General features: G+C 41.0%; 2 protein-coding genes across 4 annotated transcripts; both read right to left on the reverse strand.

Annotated features, from left to right (window-relative positions):
- Positions 1-9: 9 nt before the first annotated feature.
- LOC102701580 (phosphoglycerate kinase-like) lies at positions 10-9,433 on the reverse strand. The gene is made up of 14 exons (XM_006661735.3): positions 9,236-9,433; positions 8,816-8,977; positions 8,654-8,739; positions 7,394-7,670; positions 6,562-6,905; positions 5,220-5,511; positions 4,309-4,376; positions 3,604-3,855; positions 2,641-2,716; positions 2,267-2,346; positions 2,149-2,198; positions 1,524-1,608; positions 1,207-1,305; positions 10-466 (listed from the first exon to the last, which is right to left on the reverse strand). The coding sequence occupies exons 2-14, from the start codon at positions 8,925-8,927 to the stop codon at positions 278-280; spliced, it is 2,010 nt and encodes a 669-aa protein (XP_006661798.1). The 5' UTR covers positions 8,928-8,977; positions 9,236-9,433; the 3' UTR covers positions 10-277.
- Positions 9,434-10,130: 697 nt separating this feature from the next.
- Positions 10,131-18,082, reverse strand: LOC102700183 (UDP-glycosyltransferase 86A1). Of its 3 annotated transcripts, none has more exons than XM_040528375.1 (3): positions 17,461-18,082; positions 15,644-15,748; positions 10,131-11,315 (listed from the first exon to the last, which is right to left on the reverse strand). In XM_040528375.1, exons 1-3 carry the CDS (start codon positions 17,993-17,995, stop codon positions 10,408-10,410), a joined length of 1,548 nt encoding a protein of 515 aa, XP_040384309.1. In that variant the 5' UTR covers positions 17,996-18,082; the 3' UTR covers positions 10,131-10,407. The 3 variants fall into 3 exon arrangements, with proteins under 3 accessions (XP_040384309.1, XP_040384308.1, XP_006662391.2); XM_040528374.1 differs by having other exon boundaries at positions 15,629-15,748; XM_006662328.3 differs by lacking the exon at positions 15,644-15,748.
- Between the last annotated feature and the right edge of the window lie 1,309 nt (positions 18,083-19,391).

The raw sequence follows: 19,391 nt of genomic DNA on the forward strand, positions 1-19,391 counted from the left end.
CTGTGACTCTTGACTTTTGAGCCTGCAATTAGCAACAGATGTTATTCGGGCAGGATGATGTTTGACATATTACATCTTGATCTGAATAGTTTCTAGGATTCCTTCAGTTTGATCTGAATGATACATGATATAAACAGTTAACTTGTTCTCTGGTTATGAAGATCGGATTCCGGTTTTTAAACATCTTCTGTGAAACAAATGTAATGACGAAGTAGTTGTACAGAGACGAGCAATGGGGGCAAACCAAAACGCCAAAAGCAGCATTGTTCCGGTCCTGTCACACTTTGCGTAGCATCGTTCTGTACATGGGAGCTCCACGAGCCAGCACATGGCGCTCCCAGTCGGACGCCACGCCGAACGGGTTCTCCATCTGGCCGCCGTCCACTACCAGCCGGCCCTTGCCGTATGTCATGAACTGCTCTTTCATTCCGCGCAGAACGGACTCCACGTCAGACTGCAGGTAAACCTGGAATAGAGAAGTTCAGAGTATGGTTAGTTCGTCTTCTTTCCCTTGCTTTATAAAATGGGAATTTTACCATTCTTAGATAGCAGGTTGTAACATATTTTATAGCGTAGAATTTGATACCTTACATAGAATTTGATACCTACCTGAAGGTAAATTTTGGTACCTATATGTGTTTTCGTGTTTTCTTGTGGACGGTAAAAGCGCCCTTATAAATTTACTACTAGTAAGCACTGAGCCTGACTGGTCGTATACTTGTATTCTATTCTCTGTTTCATACTATAATACTTTCTGAGTTTGTCTATATTCATCCATATACTAATGTATATGTTTTATATATGTTTCTAGTCGTCTAGATTCATTAGCACACATATGAATTATAGGCAATATCAGAAAGTCTTATAAAACGGAGGAAATAATTAATTAGAGGCTAAAACTTTCCTATCTTCTCGAATGGTGTCTCCATTTTGTATTAGACTGGTCCCCTCTAAGGTCATTCACCAAGTAACAATATGGGACTTTGCAGCTGACCTTAGATTGTATCGAAATTTGTGCCGTGATTAGAAAACACACTAGTTGCCCATATGTGCGTCTAAAGTCAACCTATATTTTCTACGAACTAACAGCTGTGCTGCTGTGTTACCGAAGACCAACTAGATTTGTTATCATTTATGTACTGTTACGCAAAGATATATATAACCTTGATCAACATCTGAAATGGGCAGGCGAGGAACACACCGTACCTTCCCATTGGTCTGAAGAAGATCAACAATTGCTTCAACGAGCATTCTTCGTACCATTCTCCACCTATTTCGCTCTTTGTTGAAATCAGGATTTGGGCACTGTAAAGAGGAGAGAATAATAGTAGAGATACGCAATCAGTATAGATGTATACTGACCTTGCATACAAGAAATGCAAATAAGAGCAATACCAAATTAAGAACATGATGTGCAAGTTTTTTACTGTTATCTGTAAGCTTTCCAGCAGGTGGCTATGTAGCATGATTGTAAGGAGACAGGATAAACCAGTACCAGAAATACGAAAGAGTTATAAGAGTACCTGTATTGTGACGAGAGTCAAGTGTCCAGGGTAACTTGACACTATTGATCGAAATGTGGATGTTGCGTTTGTTGATACAAAATATCTGACAGAAAGAAACCACCTACGTCATTAATGCCAATTGCCAAAAGGTCCAAAACATATTACAAGAATAACAGATTGATTCATATAGTGGTTAGAGTAAATAAAAGAATGTCATCAGAAAAGCGTTATATTTAAAGATTACTAGCTGGTAGCCAAAGCATACACTTGTTATTTAGATAGTATGATGTTTGAGCTTGATAGCATAATGACACTTGTATAGAGTGTTACATGAGACCCTCACAAAAAAAAATATATATATCTTAGATTTTATAAACCATCTTCTGTGAGTCAATCATGTGATTCCTCCACAAATAGTCTAGCTATCCAGAATAGCCACATAAGAAAAGTACTTCCAGTCAAGGTGGGCAGGTGGGTAGAGACAAGATAGTTCCACTCTTTGTTTCAGTTGTTTTATGAACGCATTTGTTGGTGGAAACGAGAGTCTGGGACCAGAGGTATGAAAAAAAAATGTGCTAGGAAATGAAAAAAAAAATATGGCTACAGTTCTACGGACTAAAGCCAGATCTGTAAAGATGCTTACAGATTCCTTTTATCAACTGAAGCGACATCCTGGAGGCACCTTGTAACAAGCTACATGAAAATCAGATTACAAGGAGTTCAAGCACTAATGCCAATAGAAACTACAGGGCAGTCATTACCTTTTCATTCATCTCAAGCCCAAGAAAATTGGAGCCTTCCCAATTTTTTCTAGCCATTTGAAAAAGAAACAAACCATTTCCTGCCCAAATAAAAAAGAACATGAGAGGGTGCGAGAATCAGAGACATGATCCCGGAATATTCAACAAAATAGGTATTCTATATAGTAAGATGAATTTCCACAGGTAATTTCATTCACCCTGACAAGACAGCAAGCCAATCAGGCAATCACAATAAGGAATGAACTTGTACTTTCTGTTCGATACAGAGGAGAAGAGAAGATGAATTCAAGAGGATTGTTCCTCCCATTTGTATTCATGAGTAACATATACCGATTACTTGATCAGAGGTTGAACATTGTAGGAGGGATGCCTACCACTTCCAATATCAACTACCAACGGTTGTGTAGGGTCAGAAAAGACAGCATTCCATGGTATCTGATAGGGGTAACTCTGCACACACACACACACAAAAAAAAAAAAAAAGATCAGGATCACTAGTTCACTATAACAAATAAGGCACTTAGAAATATTTCAGCTTTAGAAAACTAGTGCAATGTTTGTTGCTAAAAGTATGGACCTTTTGGCTCAAATTATTCCGTAAAATACATCATAGTAATTTCCATGTGTGTCAGCAGATATAACATAAAAAGAACATAATACATTGATGGGCAATTTTTGTTACTGCTACAAAATGAATTTATCAGCACAATATATAAAATTGCTGCAGCAATGGTAAAGCTGGTTAAATAGCGCTAAAGGGCTAGGATACTAGGTCATCACTGCTCAGATTACATGCAAATCAAACCTATTTATTACACTAACTACAAATCACTGAGCAGAGAAATTTCTAAATGGAACAGTGGTCATTTATTACACAAACATGGTTAGATGGTTATTTTAGAGATATTATTAAAAAGAATTCTAATGCTTGATTCCCTGACTAGTGTATTGCAATTTTTGAGTTCTGAAGCTATGCATTCTGGACCTTCGTAATGGTGTGGACAAGTTGTATAAAAGACATGACGTCATAGCATCACTGTACTACAGAGGAGAAAATAACACGTTAAATATTTGAATATAACTCTATTAAGTCACATATTAACCCAGAAACACATTAAATCTTCTGTACATGCCATTTGAAGATTTTGTAATCAGAACACAAGATCCAACATACGACCACTTGAATATAGACATTTAACAGCATAGTAATGCACTTTTTTTCTAGTATGCTGTGAACATTAGAGCATCAGAATAACTTCCTGCCTACATATGTTTCGGCGTAGGATTTGTTGTCAAACACAGACCGACGAAAATAATCATTCCAAAGCATGCCTTACTTTATCCAAAGCTGCAATACCAGGCAATATTCTTCCTTTGAGGAATTCCCAAACGACAGATACATTTTTAAATGTTGTATATTTTGATGAGGATTCTGGTACTCCTTTTACTGCTTTACATGCTGCACTCCCCACTACGATAACATCACAGCTATTATGAATTGCCTTGTACAGTATGCTACCCAACTGTGTTGCCCCAACTGAAAATTCTTCTGTTAAGTCATAACCTGTCGGGCCAATCCATAGGATCTTCTGTGGCATATAAAACAAAAGAATGTGATAAAGTTTTCTAGGACTAAAATAAAACTATCCTAAGAATTAAAATATAAGTTGATAACAAAAGAAACCTCAATCATGCATGTTCATGATGCTATACAAAGTCAACACGAGCACTGCACATAAACTATCATTTATCAACATAATGCTGCTCTCAAGTTGCCTTAAGTGTATTATCATGTGTAGTAGTTCAATGTGCTGACTTATCTCTAACTTATGGGATGTGTCAATGCCACAAAAGATGTGTGTGTATGCCAAGTACTTTTTGGTATTTCCCAGCTAAAATATCATATCAAAAATAGAAAGATCAAAGTATGTGAACTATTTTAGAGCATGATTTTTATGTTTTACAATTACAAAGGATATCATTTTCTTGGCTCTGTTAAACTAACTAACTAGAGGGAAATATCTATGAATACTTTTTCTTACCTTGTATAATGGTATTAGCGAGGAAATTTTCTCCAATGTTGATGGCCCTATATCATCTGGTGTACAGCCTAAAGAAATTAATCATGGAAGGAAAAAACAGGTATAAGAAATGTTCACTATTGTCTGAGGCAATTGCTTACATGCCACTAACCATGTGAACGCAAGAACTTGGTCAGATAATTTTGAGAAAATCTATATTGCAATGGAAATGCTACAGTTTACGAAATCACATCTCCACTGATAATGTTAATCTCAGTAAAACCAAAAAGAAGAAGACAATAAAGTTAATATGAACTACTTTACTGTATGATTTATGCATCTTTGTAACTTCATCATAAATGCAGGTAATTTCATGCTGCATTTAGTTTCCAAAAATTTTTGGAAGAGAGGTCAAATCGACATGTACGGTCACACATTTGAAGTATTAAACGTAGTCTAACTATAAAACAAATTTCAGGTTCCGCCTAGAAACCGCGAGACGAATCTGTTGAGTCTAATTAATCCATCACTAGCACATGTTGGTTACTGTAGCACTTATGGCTAATCATATACTAATTAGGCTTAAAAGATTCGTCTCACGATTTCCGCCATAACTGTGTAATTAGTTTTAATGTTCATGTATATTTAATGCTTCATTTAGGTATCCAAAGATTCGATGTGATGTTTTTGGGAAAAAATTTTGGAAACTAAAGAGGGCCTCAGCAACAAGCATTTCAATCTGTGGTTTATGTAAACCATTTGTACTCTGAAGTCTGAACTGCAAGTTCTTCAAAAGGATCAAAAAGATGTGTTCCGAACAAGATGTTAACTCTAATTAAGGAAATGATGTTGCAGCATGCAAGTTGTCAAGAAATAGAACATGAGTATTGAAAACATGTGAATTAAATGAATGGAATGGCAAGTATATTCACCAGACAATAGTTCAGCAGACTCAAGGGTTTCTGGATTTTCATTATTGTTGTTCTTGTTGTATAAACACCGGACATCTGTTGGATAATAAATAGGAATATTCCTGCTATGAGCTATTTGTATAAGTTGAAGCACTTCCTTGGTTGCATTTTTTTCAACAAAACAAGATGGCACTGGAATTCCAAGGGCATTCATTATTTGAAATGACAATTTGCCAAGAAAGAATAGCCCATCACATAGAGAGGCTAACAGTTCCAGAGCAGGTGCCTTTCTCAAGAAGTTACTGCCTCCAATCTGCAATTACCGGAACAGCATAAGCGTGAAATCAATGGCTGTAGAAGAATATCATTAAGGCTCTCGTAAAAAGACTTCCCAGTGGAAAGCATAGATCTTGCTTGCATATGATTTACAAATCTTTATATAGTCCTTGAGGAGGAACCACGATTTACCACACTTTCTATTATTAATTTGAAGTGCCTCCTAATACTGCCTTAGTTAGTGTACCAGGAGGTACTACAAATTAACACTAGAAAGTGTGGTACCCCCTCTAGGACTCTACTAAAAATAGCGCTTATAGGAAACACTTTATAGGACAAAGATTCCTGCCTTTGCTACACAACTGTCCTTTCATTTGTGATCTGTTAGAATCATTATCCATCATTTATTTACAAATTCTTGGCCAGACCTCTAAAGACATGTACTAGGGGAACCACTGAGGATTTGTCTGTCATCTATCATGCAAATATAACAGAGCAATCAATTTGACATGCATCAGTTATTTTTCCAATAAAAATTCAGGAATAAAAAGCTTTCAATAATTATCATGCAGGCTTTGCTATACCACTAAAAATCTTGCTTTGTTCCTTAATATAACATAGCAGACCAGGATCAGTGTGTAAAGTATTAATATTATGTTGTTACAGCTCTAATGAGAAACGCAACTACAATCATCTGGTATCATGTAGAAAAGCTAAAGCAGATACTTATACCTAAGAAATGATAGCCAAATTCATCTAACTAAGCATGTGGAGAATAAAAAAGGGATATTTCACAAATCACTCCATCAACACAGGAACTAACTTGGCTTTTCAACGAGGAACAAGTGTACACATCAGGTAGGAATAAAATATTTTGTGCCTTTCCCCTTTTCTCATATGACCAAGTATAAAGCATCCTCTCATTTTACAACAAAAAAAGTGGATGGATTAAAAACAAACATGTCAAACTATAAGAACTAAATTTTGTAAAATAGAAACTAAAAATAATACTTTTGAGGGCTGAAACTTGTAGTTGGGTCCTGTTAGTTACGTATATACTGTAAATAAAAAAAGACTAAATTATTACTATTGCAATGTATGGGCGCCTTGTGGTGTCTGTGATCTTTCTCAATTGCATAAGCTCCTCCTCAAGATGGAAACCAGCAAGGGATGCATGGCAGAAGCGAGTGATACCAACAGTAGATGCTAGCATCTTATGGGACAGCGAGAAAGAGTCATTGACAAAGATTGCAGCACCTGAAGCAAGCTTCTGAGAAAAAATATTGCAGTTTGTATTTTCTCCTTTGAAGTTCAAAAGATTTTCAAACAAAATAATGTCATTCTGCATCCACCTTTCTGGATTAAATGATGTTAAATCAGGCACACCATTTACCGGGACCACTTTCACTTGAAGAAGCGATGACAGATAGTCTGGCAATCAACATTTATGACAGTATTTTAAATAATTGATAATGAAAGAAACAAGTTATTTTGATTCACAATTTAAATTAGCTTCGTTGACAAACTTGTACAGCACTATGGTTGATTAAAATGAGAACAGATTACAACGAGTCAGAAGGCATAAAATAACCCAAACCAATTTATAATCATCGACATGACAAACATCACAAGTGAGACATATAATATATACATTACACATCAGAGATATTTAGTGCATTTGAATTCAATAGCATTCTTTCTCAGTTTTCCCCCAAGATGAAGACGGTTGCATGTTTATGAATAAATTCTATTTTTTTACATAGGTTTCAAAAGCATGTAATGTATGTTTTGAAGTGATGCATAAGTAAATGTCCAGGAAATTGGCACATGAATACTTATGGTCAAAACTTAAAAGGTGTTTTATCCTACCCTGAAATAGGATTAGCACATCAGAATGTGAATTATGAATATCAACTAACCTGCAAAACTTTCAGTGGACTTGAGTACAGGGTTAAAAGATTGAAGAACCGGAACCCAACTGGTGATCAGAAGCACTTTTGCACCTGCTTTGTACAAATATTTGATAGTTGACAGAGTCCTTCTCAGCGACAAATTAAATGGTCCTAGAGGATCACAGAGGATTTCCGAATCAAGCCGCACCAGGACCAGCTCTCCATAGAATTTTTCAATGGGAAAGCTCCTAACAGATTGCACATGCAGATATGATGCTGAATGATCAATACATGAATATTTGTCCTGAAATAGTGATGTAAAAGCAAAAGTTAACAGTCCACATCAGGAGTGAGGTTCCTTTTTGTTATTAATTTAAAAAATGGGGAATAGCTCTGGCATTCAGTAAAGAAAATGATGTGCAAGCCTGTTCAGTGTTCACAACAACAGGGTTTACATTCTAAGTTGCTTAATATATCAAAGGAAACAGGAACATCAGAAAAAGAATCATTACTTACACCATTCTGTATAGCACCAGGATATCAAGCTTGTAATCATGTCCCACAAGCTAGAAACAAGCCATCTAAGTTCCATACCAAACTAGTAAGAAGGCAAGTGATCATGACTACAACAACAAGTATGTTCTTATGTGCAGACCAAAAGAGGAATTGTGAGGTGTTAAGGTGACAAATAACTAGTCTAAACATCTACAGTCAAGCTGAAACCAACTAGAGTTGGAGTAGGATGAGGTTTAGGTCTTAGCTAGTTTCTTTCTTTTGTCTCAGACTTGCTCTGAACTTTGTTTGCTCCTCTGAGAGTTGTTGAATGGCAGTGCTGTTCCCCCAGGAAAGTTGTGTTGGTTTTGTGCTTCTACGCTGTACGAAAAGACTAGCCTTAAGAGATAAAACTTTTGGCTTTGTATCTTATATTCTTAAAAACTAAGAGCCGAAGAAACTAAGAACATCTCACTTAAGTTATAAACACCTGACTTAAAGATATATACTGTTAGCAACTATTTTCACCGTCTCAGGAACATGGAAGCGGTTAGTCTCTTTTGAGTACCCCCTGACGGTATATTCAGTATTACCTCTTGGTACATTTACAATTAAAAGGGCCATTAAATCCTCTTCCATCAAAGGCATGCAGTTTTTTTCTTCTCCGTCAGTTATAAATACCAGTATTAGCCACGATATGTAGAATCTTAGCAAACTAAAGCAAACTAAAAAAACTGACTGTCACAGAGGGACTTATGCCACGATATGTAGAATCTATACCATTCTAGTATGTACCTCTTCCTGAAGATGAACCGCACTAGCAGATTGTGGTAGCTGACAACACAGCACCATACATTTCAACCCGGACAGTCCCTGACTCCCTACCATAAGATCAAACTAAGAGTCAACACAGTTGGCATAAAATCAGAACAGAGTATTCACATTAATTCAGCTTACCCCATAAGTAACCAGGGCGCCCTGTAGCCAGGGATCCAACCGATTTGGGCAATGATTCTTGCCGACGAGACCTTGATGGCCTACACAACTGGACGCTGCAAGCCTGCTGCATAAACCCGTACTTCCTCAAGTGCCTCACACACAGACACTCGCACCCAAAACCTAAATCAGCAGTAGTAAAAACAAATGGAAGCAGTCAGAAACAGTACAGCACAATTGCGGTACGGGCAACCAGGCTGACACGGCCATTGTTCACTTGGAGTTGGAGCTTGGCAAGCCAGGCCATGGCCTACCAGGCTCCGCAGCAGCGCCGGATTCCAGCCATCCTGCGCCGCGTCGACGCGATTGGCCGGGTGGGAGCTTGGACTGTTCGGGCGAGCGACAGAGGGGGGGGGGGGAGTGGGGGGATTAGGGGCTTACCCGCGGTGGCGCCTGCGCTCCCGCGCGGCCACCGGCTGCAGCCTCTCCCCGTCGAGGGCGGAGGAGGACGGCGAGCAGCTCGCCTTCTCGTCCGAGTGGAGGTCGCGACCGCGACGCGCGGCGGGGAGTTGCCACCGTGCCGTTGGGCGGCAGAAGGCCGGAAGCCGACGGGATAAGGCGTCCTGGGTGGATGGCTCGCTCAACCTGGGGTGGGCCGAGTTTTATCCTGAGCCGAAAAAACGCCCAAAAAATATTTTTCAAAGATTAATCGGTAATCTGGTCATTGTTTTAACCAAATCTATATCACATTATTAGAATTTGTTTGGCTAACTATAGTCGAATGCAATTAGAAAAGCTACTAAATGAGAAGACAAATAAAAACGTCCGCCAAACTGTAAAGAAGAGAATTTAACGAACGATCAGTAAGTAAATGTACACCGAAAGTTAGCGAAGAAAGATTTCCAACATACGGCATGCAATGTGTTAATCTGCAAAATACTTGCATATAAGATTTATAAAGAATTATGTCTACCTAAAAAATGTTTTTGGTTCAAATCTGTGTGCTTATTTATTCAAACATATAAGCAATGCAGTTCAAGGATTGAACGGAAGTACAGTCCATTCTCCATTCTCGCACATAGTTGGTATTATCCATAATTTAAACATACTCTTATACCATAAAGCTCACTCATAGATAAACTTGGCAGTTGACAACTCAAGTTGCAAGAGGTCATTGTAGATTTCTCATAAAAATAAAACCAAACATTATATTTATAAACGAAAAATAATTTATAAATAAAAATTATATATATATATATATATCACTGGTAATCCAAAAGTTAAGACTAAAAATAAACTCTAGTAAAAAACCCTAAAACAAATTAAAATCTAATATTAAAAATTTAAAATTTGACATTTGAGTATAAGTACGAAGAGAAGCGAAAATAAGGTGCCAATTTAATAGTAGCTTGCACATAGTCATCAGTTGCACGTCGCCGGCAAAGGGGCACACTCGGGCTCAGTATAGATCGAGTACATGTAGACGTAGGTGTACGTACGAAAACGATGATACATACGAGAGGCCGACACGCTGTGAGACGCGTGGCATGTCATGGCATGGCATGCGTTGATCATTGATGTCGCGACATGATCCGTTGACTCCGGCCGGATTATCACCGGCGCCCGCCACAGCGGCACATCAGCTCGTCGACGAGCTCGTCGAAGCTGCGCTGCGACGAGCCGCCGGGCGCCACGGCGGCCTTCAGCGTGCTCCGCATCTTGCTCACCTGTTCCCGGAGCCGCTCCCCCTCCTCCCCGCGCATCACCCCCTCGATCCTCGCCCTCACCTCGTCGGCGACCACGGCGCCGCGGTCGCCGACGGGCACGCCGACGCGCCACTCCCGCGAGACCAGCCGGCGGTTGGTGAACTGGTCGGTGAGCAGCGGGAAGCACAGCATCGGCACGCCTGCCCACACGCTCTCCAGGATGGAGTTCCAGCCGCAGTGCGTCAGGAAGGCGCCGACGGCGGGGTGGGAGAGCACCTCCACCTGGCAGCACCACGGCACCACCACGCCGCGCCCCGCCGCGGCGGCGGCGAACCCGTTGGGGAGGGGGTCGGGGTCGTCGGAGCTGACGATGTCCGGCCGCATCACCCATAGGAACCGCGCGCCGCTGGCGAGCACGCCGCGCGCGATCTCGTGCAGCTCCCCCCGCGTCACGTGCGCGTAGCTGCCGAAGGAGATGTACAGCACGGAGGCCGGCGGCTGGGCGGCGAGCCACTGGGAGCAGTCGGACTCCGCCCACATGGAGGTGGCGACGGCGCTGCGGGCGAAGCCGGCGGGGAGGATGGGGCCGACGGCGTAGAAGGGCTTCTCAGCGCGGAGCGCGGCGATGGTGGACGGCTCCAGCTCCTCCACCGTGTTGCACACCACGTAGTCGGCGGCGCGCGCCTCCTCGAACGCCTTGAAGATGATGCGGTGCACCACCGTCGTCGTGTCCGTCTCCTGCAGGTACGACATGAGCTCGCGGGGCTCGATCGCCGCCACCCCGGGCACGTACGTGATCGTGTCCTTCCTAGGCTCTGCACCGAATCATCCCAACAAATCATTAGCTAAAATAAACTCATACGTATCATCGTTTCGCATTGCTAAATTGTTGGGGGTAATATTTTTGCATTTTCTAGAAAAAAAGTCAAATTGCAAATAAAAAATAGTTTCTTAAATAATTTTTTTATATACGTGTCATACCATTCTAATACAAAAGCAAAACCTCAAAATTAACTTAATTTAAAGTTAAAATATTAAAATTTTAACTTACACATAAATCGTTGAGCAGTATGCACCGACATGAGATCTCCTGAACGAGAAACCTAAAGTGTATGTCTGGATTTTTGGATCGTGTACTGATGTTAGTGTCGCGTTCGTGTGGCACTTCAACTTAGGTCCTTTATCGTGGGAATAACATTTTCGCAATCTACGTGTATGTGTCATTTCATTGGTACTTAGAGCATGTTCTAACAGTTTATCTAAATTTGATCCTCTATATCTCTATTTGAATGACCATTCAAAAAAATTTCTTATCCATATCTTATTATAGTTCAATATATCATTCATATTAATTTCTCCATATCATGTCTAACTATATTTTATTAATATATATCAACTACATATTTCCTACACTACTTAAGAGATAGTTTTGCATTCCTCATTTGGAGTGAGGAAAGAGAAACTCCATATTTAGAGTTTCTCACCCCTTATGAATGATGACTAAAAATGAAACATATGAATGATGACTAAAAATGAAAGATGTGTTGGAGGAACCGCTGAACCATGAGTTTTATCTTTTGTACTCTATTTTATCGATGAAGTATGAGATGGATAAGCCGTTAGGCACGCTCTTAGGCCCTGTTTGAGAGAGTTCAAGATTATGAGAAAAACAAGCTTCTCAAAATTTGAAAAGGTTGAGTTTTCCCGCTTCTAACTTGTGATTCATTTTCTTAATTCTATCCCTATATATTCTCATAAGTTAAGTGTTATAGCTGTCAAAAGCTTGCCCAAAAAAGACCTCAGTGAGTTCGTGGTTTTTCATCTCCTATAAGTAAAGAGTGTTACTCATACCGATAAGTGTTACGTGTTCGTGCTGCATGTTTTGGTATATTGTATCTCGTTTTTCTAGCTTGCTGAACCGTTTGTTTTTTTAAAAAAAATCTATATATAAGTTGCTTTATAAATAAAAAAATCTATTTTTAAATTTATAATTATTATAAAGCAATTAATCGTGCGCTAATGGTTGTAGTCGTACGTTTTAAGCGGTCTCTCCTGGTTTTTTCTCCTTCACTCCGAAACTCCGGCGAAGGCTAGTTTCGTTTTTCTTCACTCTGAAAGTCAGGCTCCATAAAGAGCGTAAAAAATTAAATATACCACACTAACATACAAACTCTCTCGTTATCTAGTACAGTATCTTATCTTGGACGCAAGCTGCTAGCTAGCTCTTCGTGACAGATTTGCAAGGCTGAATGGCTGACTGCTGGCTGCTTCGGTGTCTAGCACCCTTGGCTCCTGCTACTGCCAAAGCAGTCACGATATTTTCTTTTCTCCTTCGTGTCTCCGTTCATTAATCAAATAATCAGCACACTCGCTCATCAGCCACTAGCGCTTGTTCATGAGTTTTGTTGAAACATTTGGTTATCTTTTCTGTTAATGAAAATAGAAGGGGTTGCTACCCTTTTTTCTAAAAAAAAAGAAAAAAGAAAAAAGCCACTAGCGCACGCTAAGCCCCCTGTCTTAAGAGAAGTTGGGACTTGAGACTAAAATAACTTTACTTATCACCCATCTCATATGTAACAACGTAAAAGCAAAACCGATTATGATAATCTTTATTTTTATCAAATTCTAATATATTTATCGAAATTTTATTTAGTTTTAATGTATTTATTTTTTTCTACTCTTATATACTTCGATGCAATAATTATAAAAAATAAACTTATTTTGAAACAAACAAGATGATGCAAACAAAGCCTTATTTTAGAACGAGTGTAAGATTATTTTTCCTCCTTTAGACGTTTGTTTTATATTCGTGGAGAACCACAGAGAGTCTAATGAAGTGAGGCAACATGACAGTGATTGAATGACCGATCGATCACGTATCAACGCTTGGTTTCTTCACTTACTATAAAGCTCGGTAAAAGAAAAGGACTTTAGTCTGAGACTTTGACTTTTCATATCTACCACTCTCATAGAAAATGTTTGGTTTTTTATTATATGATAGATGTGCTATTATTTTTTAATGCTATAGGCGTTTGTTTTATATGGATAACTACAAAGAGTCTAATGGAGTGAGGCAACGTGACAATGATTGAACGACCGATTGATCACATATCAATGTTTGGTTTCTTCACTTACTATAAAGCTCGGTAAAAGAAAAGGACTTTAGTTCGAGACTTTGAACTCTCCATGTTTGCCACCCCAATAGAGAATGTTTGGTTTTTTTTCACTTACACCATCTTCTCCGTCTCTAGCTACTCCCCACCAACCCTATCGTAACTATTTGCATTATTTTGCCCCACCACCAACACAGGCTCACACCTTGCTGTCGACCCGGCAACTTAATTAGATGCCGCCACCGCTACTCTCTCGTTCCACCACCCACTGCCAGGGCCACCACCTTGTATGACCATTTATCTAAGTCCATAGAACTCCTCTCCCCTCCCCTCCCACACCTTCCGAACCTTGAAACTTACTTCATCCCTTCAATATATAAGATATGTTAAGGATTCATATTGTCCTTAGATAAAAGGTATTTTATAGTACTAGGTGTAACAACAGTCACCTTTTATTCAAATATGTTCATATCATACCCTCAACTATCTTCTAATCCATGCTAACGCTTATTTAAATAAGTGTCATACTATTCATTTCTCATCATCTTTAATATTTAAATAGGGAAAGATCTCTTATAAAATTAAACGGAGGGAGTACCTATATGGGCCACCGGTGGTCCCCGCACTCTCACTGGAGTTGGAGAAGTACGACAACACAAATCACGGTCTAGATCCACTCGTGGAGGATTTGACAGAAACATATCCTTAGAGCATCTTCAACAAACTCTCTATTAGTCTCTCCAAGTCAAATCTTAGCTATCAAAGCAAAAAAAAAAAGCTCTAACAGACTGACCATCCGGATGGCCAAACACGCTTCCTCGCTGGCCAGATTTGGCTAGCCTTTGGCCAGCCCAAATGGCTTGCCAAACAATGGCCCCCACATACTACTACTACGCATTGTGTCGTCATCACGAGCCGTCGGCGTCGGCACCGTCGTCGTCCCCCATGGACTGCGCGAAGTCCAAGTCAACGCTGAGGTACGCCCTGGAGTCAGCAAAGAACGTGTCGGTGGTGCTGTCGCCGGAGGGGGGGAGAGGGAGGCCGGAGGACGGAGCGCGGCGCTGGCACCCGATCTGTGCCCCTACTCCGCTTGGATGCTTGCCGCAGCCGCCTTCGTTGACCCGCACCTCACCCGCCGCGATCGCCCCGAGCTTCCGCCCCGCGGTCCGCCCGTACCTACCATACCCCATCGCCTCATCGAGCTTGGCCGCGCCACTGCCTTCCACCTGGCCACACAGCCGTCTTCTGCATCCCCGTGCCCGGCTACGCCGTCGCCTTCCGCCGTCCCGCGCTGAGCCACCTCACCGCTCTGCCGCCTTCTGCCTCCCCGTGTCGCCCGCTCCGGTGCCCTTCGGCGCTGCGCTGCCCCGGCGCGTCCCCACGCCGCTGCCTACATGCCTCGTCGGAAGAAAAGGAAAGAGAAAGAGAAAAAAGAAAGAGGGAGGGAAAGAGGAGGGATTGAGAGAAACAAGATGATGATAGGTGAGATCCCATGCCTCAGACTCAGAATATAGAGAATGAATGAAGTGACTGTTCGAGAAAAAATAAATTTGACTTGCCAATTAAAAAAGAGTGGCTAAATAGATATTTGGAGAGTTAAATTTGGCCATGCTGCTAGGGATGCTCTTATTTTCACTCACATGAAGGTTAGATATTACGTAGAGAAATCCGTATAAGAGTTTATCACCCTAACGTTATTTATATTTCCTTGAATGGTCTAGGCTGCGTTCGTCCCCGGAGGTTAGTTATCTTATTCCTCACTTTTTTCGCGCGCACGCTTCCCGAACGGTGTATTTTTTTAAAAAAAATTCTATAGAAAAGTTATTTTAAAAAATCATATTAATCTATTTTATATATTTTAATAATTAATAATTAATTAATCATGTACTAATTTATTGCTACATTTTTTCATACGAGTAAGTTAACTTATCCAACTTTATCACCAAACACGGCCCTAGTTGTACGCGATTTTCCAAATTAATCAGCCTCTCGAAAAGGGCAAAAAAAAATTGTACCTGCAACCACCATACCTTGCCTTGCCGGTGAGCCCATCCCGACCGGCTGATCCATCATCATTCCGATCCACTGCCACCGCACGTCTAATAAATCTTGTTGGTGTAGGACAGGTACATCATCTGTTTTTTTAGGTTTTTTAAGTCTTCTGTATGTTATAAAATTTGTAAAAAAATCTCTCTCCATTTAACACACGAACACAACTTATCTTCGTAAAGAGACGACAGGGCTGCGGCTTCGATGCTAAACCGACACGCTAGCACTGTTGGACGCTGCGTCTCGTTTATTCTTTAGTACTATTAATTACCTTGATTTATGTGTTAAAGGATAAATTAAATGTTTTACAGATAAATAAATAAATAAATCATTATACAAGCTATCTATTTAGCTGTCTGTGTATGTCAAATAGACAACTCGATCAGATTTTTCCGTGAATCCTGTACTTTCGTACGTCGTCGTAGGGACTAAAAACAGCGTTTTGTTACAGCCACCACTGCATGCCCAGCTCCCCCTACGGCCCCTACCATTGACGTCGAGCTCCTGCCTGGCTGCATCGATCTATCCAGCGACGATTCCAGTGCGTGCGTGCGTCGAAGAAAGCAAAACACGTACGACGTGTAGTGTTTCTCCATCGCTGCTGCAGTGCTGCCGCCGTCGATCTGACCCTCTCTCGTTGGCTCGTTCTGGATTTTTTAGGGGAAGATACCGTCCGTGTTCCATGAATGATACCCTCATCATCGTCATTTTTGACTTCCGCGTCTAATTTTTTTAATTTTAAATTTGGAGTACTTTTAGGAAGTTTTTATCGGTAGATTCTTGTAAATCACAGAGAACGTATATTTTATTTATTAATAAGAGCATATATTTTATGTATTAGTTACTTTTTATATAAATACGTAGTATATCATTTGGCTATAGGCTGTGTTCGAAATAAGCTGTTGCAAAAACTGATTAGCAATACGGAAAACGATAAACATAATTAGTATATAATTTATTAAGTATTACTTATTAAAAATTTGAATAATAGATTTATTTGATCTTCTAAAATAATTTATATATAATTTCACATAAAATATATCATCTAGTAGTTTGAAAAACGTGCTAACGGAAAACGACCAATAATTCATCTCAACAAGGCGAAACGAACGCAGCCATATTCCTACCGTTTTTTCCACACTGCCAGTCCCATCAGCCCGGGTGCGGTGGTGAAAATGGCCGTGACGAGTGACGACGGACGACATGGCCCCGGCGACGATGTCGACAGCGACGACGAGAGGCGCGGGCGCACCCATCCTGGGCTTCTGAACAGCCCGGGGGGGCGGGGCATCGACGCGTCGTGGTCTGACGGGTGTGCGGATGTGCGCGCGCCGGCGAGAGCGATGGCGATGATGCGCGCATCAGGCATGACTGGCTTTCGTCAGCCTCATCTCTATTTCTGCTTCAGTGATTCTAGTTCCAGACCCCTCGAAAACGAAAGTGTGTGCTAGTCATGCAGTTTTTGTCTCAAGGAGAAAATCTAGTTGAGTTAAACTTCAGCTGACTTGGACAGATTACTCATCGGTCGGGGTATTGCCGGAGATTATCTATCGTATTATAGGGGCAGATTAAATAGTTTTAGAAATAAAATAACCTATGACTTGGAACAAGTTATCTAATGAGGATTACAGTTCTCGGTTAATTTCTGTCATAGCTCAAGTGTTGAAGCTTCGTTTGGAACCTACCTACTCTTCTAATTTAGTCATCTCCTTGGAGTTCTTTTTGTTCTTTCTCCTTTTGCGTTTTATGTTAGTTCTTCAACTATTTAGAGTATGTATTTTTGGTTTTACTTTTTTACCTTTGCAGTTGAAGTGGCCGTTCTTTGTGAGCAGGTCCATGTGGTAGTAGAGGGTGAAGATGAGCGCCGGCTCCGTCCAGAACGATACGTACGGCACGCCGAACTTCCTGGCGAACGTCGCCGGCCAGACGAAGAAGGTGTCGACGACGAGGCAGGTGGCGGCGGCGGCGTCGGCGTCGCCGATGAGGCGGCGCAGCAGCTCGTCGACGTGCGCGGGGAGCACGTGGAGGACGCCCTCCATGTACTGGTCGTGGTTCAGCGACCGGTCGAACCCCAGCGGGAAGCCGTCGCCCACCAGCTCGTACCTCACCCCCGCCGCCGCGCCGGCGAAGATGTCGTCGCCGCCGCCGCCGCCCGAGGCGATCTGCTGGTGCACGGACTCCGTGTTGACGAAGGTGACGGCGAAGCCCCGGGCCGCCAGGCGCAGAGCCAGGTGAACCGCCGGGATCACGTGCCCCTGCAGCGGGTACGGGACCACCACCGCGTGCGGCCTGCCGCCGCCGCCGCCGTTCGCCGCCACGGCCTCCTGCCCCATCTTCTCTCGCTTGAGGAGCACGGTGTCGTATGTGTGCGACTGTGCTCGTTGGCTAAGCTGGTGGCTAAGTCTTGCAGGGCTCGCTAGCTAGGTGGCCACCGTTTTTGTAGCGGCGCCGGGCAGGTGGAGATCATTTATAAAAAAGAAATCAAACAACATATTATAAATAAAACATAATTATAAACAAAACTTTTATATATACACTCATGAATGCTAATATTTTACTATCTAAAAATTTATATTAGGTTTATCTTAAAAAATTATTGGACATAAAAATTACACTCTCCTTCAACAGAAATCTAAAAATGGATAACTTGTATTAGGAATCCATATTTTTCTCTAAATTTATGATACAATTAAGATAATTTTAAACATGAGTAAATATTAGTAATGTATGGTAACCTATTGGAGATATATTTTCTAGTCTAATTTCTAAAATTTGGTTTTAGAGATCAATTTTAAACATCTCTTAAATATGCTCTTGACATTCTAAAAGCCAAGAATAAAAATAATCAAGTGAAAAAATCTTAAAATTTTACTTAGTTTTTAATTCTAATAAGAAGCGAAATGATGGGATGCATCATCGACCAGGACGGGCCCGTGACCTGGCGCGTTCACGTCGAGGGCGTGGGCGGACGTGTCGACGCCTAGGCGCCTAGCTCACCGGCGGAGTTTGGAGGGGGCGGGGGCGTGGCGAGGTGCGTCGCGTGTTATGAATTTGCGATCCTGACTTCTGTAGCGACGGCGCAGGTCGATTGGTCGAGCTACGGGGGAGTCGTGATCGGTGTAAAATCCGGTAGCTACCGTGCAATGTGCATATGTACTCCAATAGCATGTTATTGTGTGGGAAAGTGATGGGTGGAATAGCCTACTTGTCTCTCTCTCCATCTTTCAACCATCAGACATGATTGATCCAATCATAAAGAAATTTATTGGTGTCATACTCCACTCCTCCGTCTTAAATTACTGAGGGTCATTACTTAGCTTTTTCTTTGAAAAAAAACGAATGAGCACAAACGAAAAATAGTTTTTAAATAAATATTTTATTTATTCATGATCTAAAAATAAATACTAAAAAATAAAGTATAATTAAAAAATCTAAAAATTATTTTTAAATTTAAGGGTAAGAAAATCAAAATTTTAGCTTATAAGCATAAGACGAATCGATAAGACGAGTCATTCAGCTTGAAACAGAATATGCTTCTTTCATAGGGTGAATGATCAAATATACCTCTCATCGGTTTTCTCTCCACCCACCATTTGATCTGCACTAAGTCTGACGGGAAACAGTTTTTAGCACACGGGTGTATGTACACCCGTGTGCTTGCATGTCATCTAAATAGTCATTAAAAAATTTGATAAGATAGATTAATATGATTTATATCACTTCACAAAC

Source organism: Oryza brachyantha, chromosome 10 (genome assembly GCF_000231095.2).
Source record: "Oryza brachyantha chromosome 10, ObraRS2, whole genome shotgun sequence".
NCBI classification, from domain to species: domain Eukaryota; kingdom Viridiplantae; phylum Streptophyta; class Magnoliopsida; order Poales; family Poaceae; genus Oryza; species Oryza brachyantha.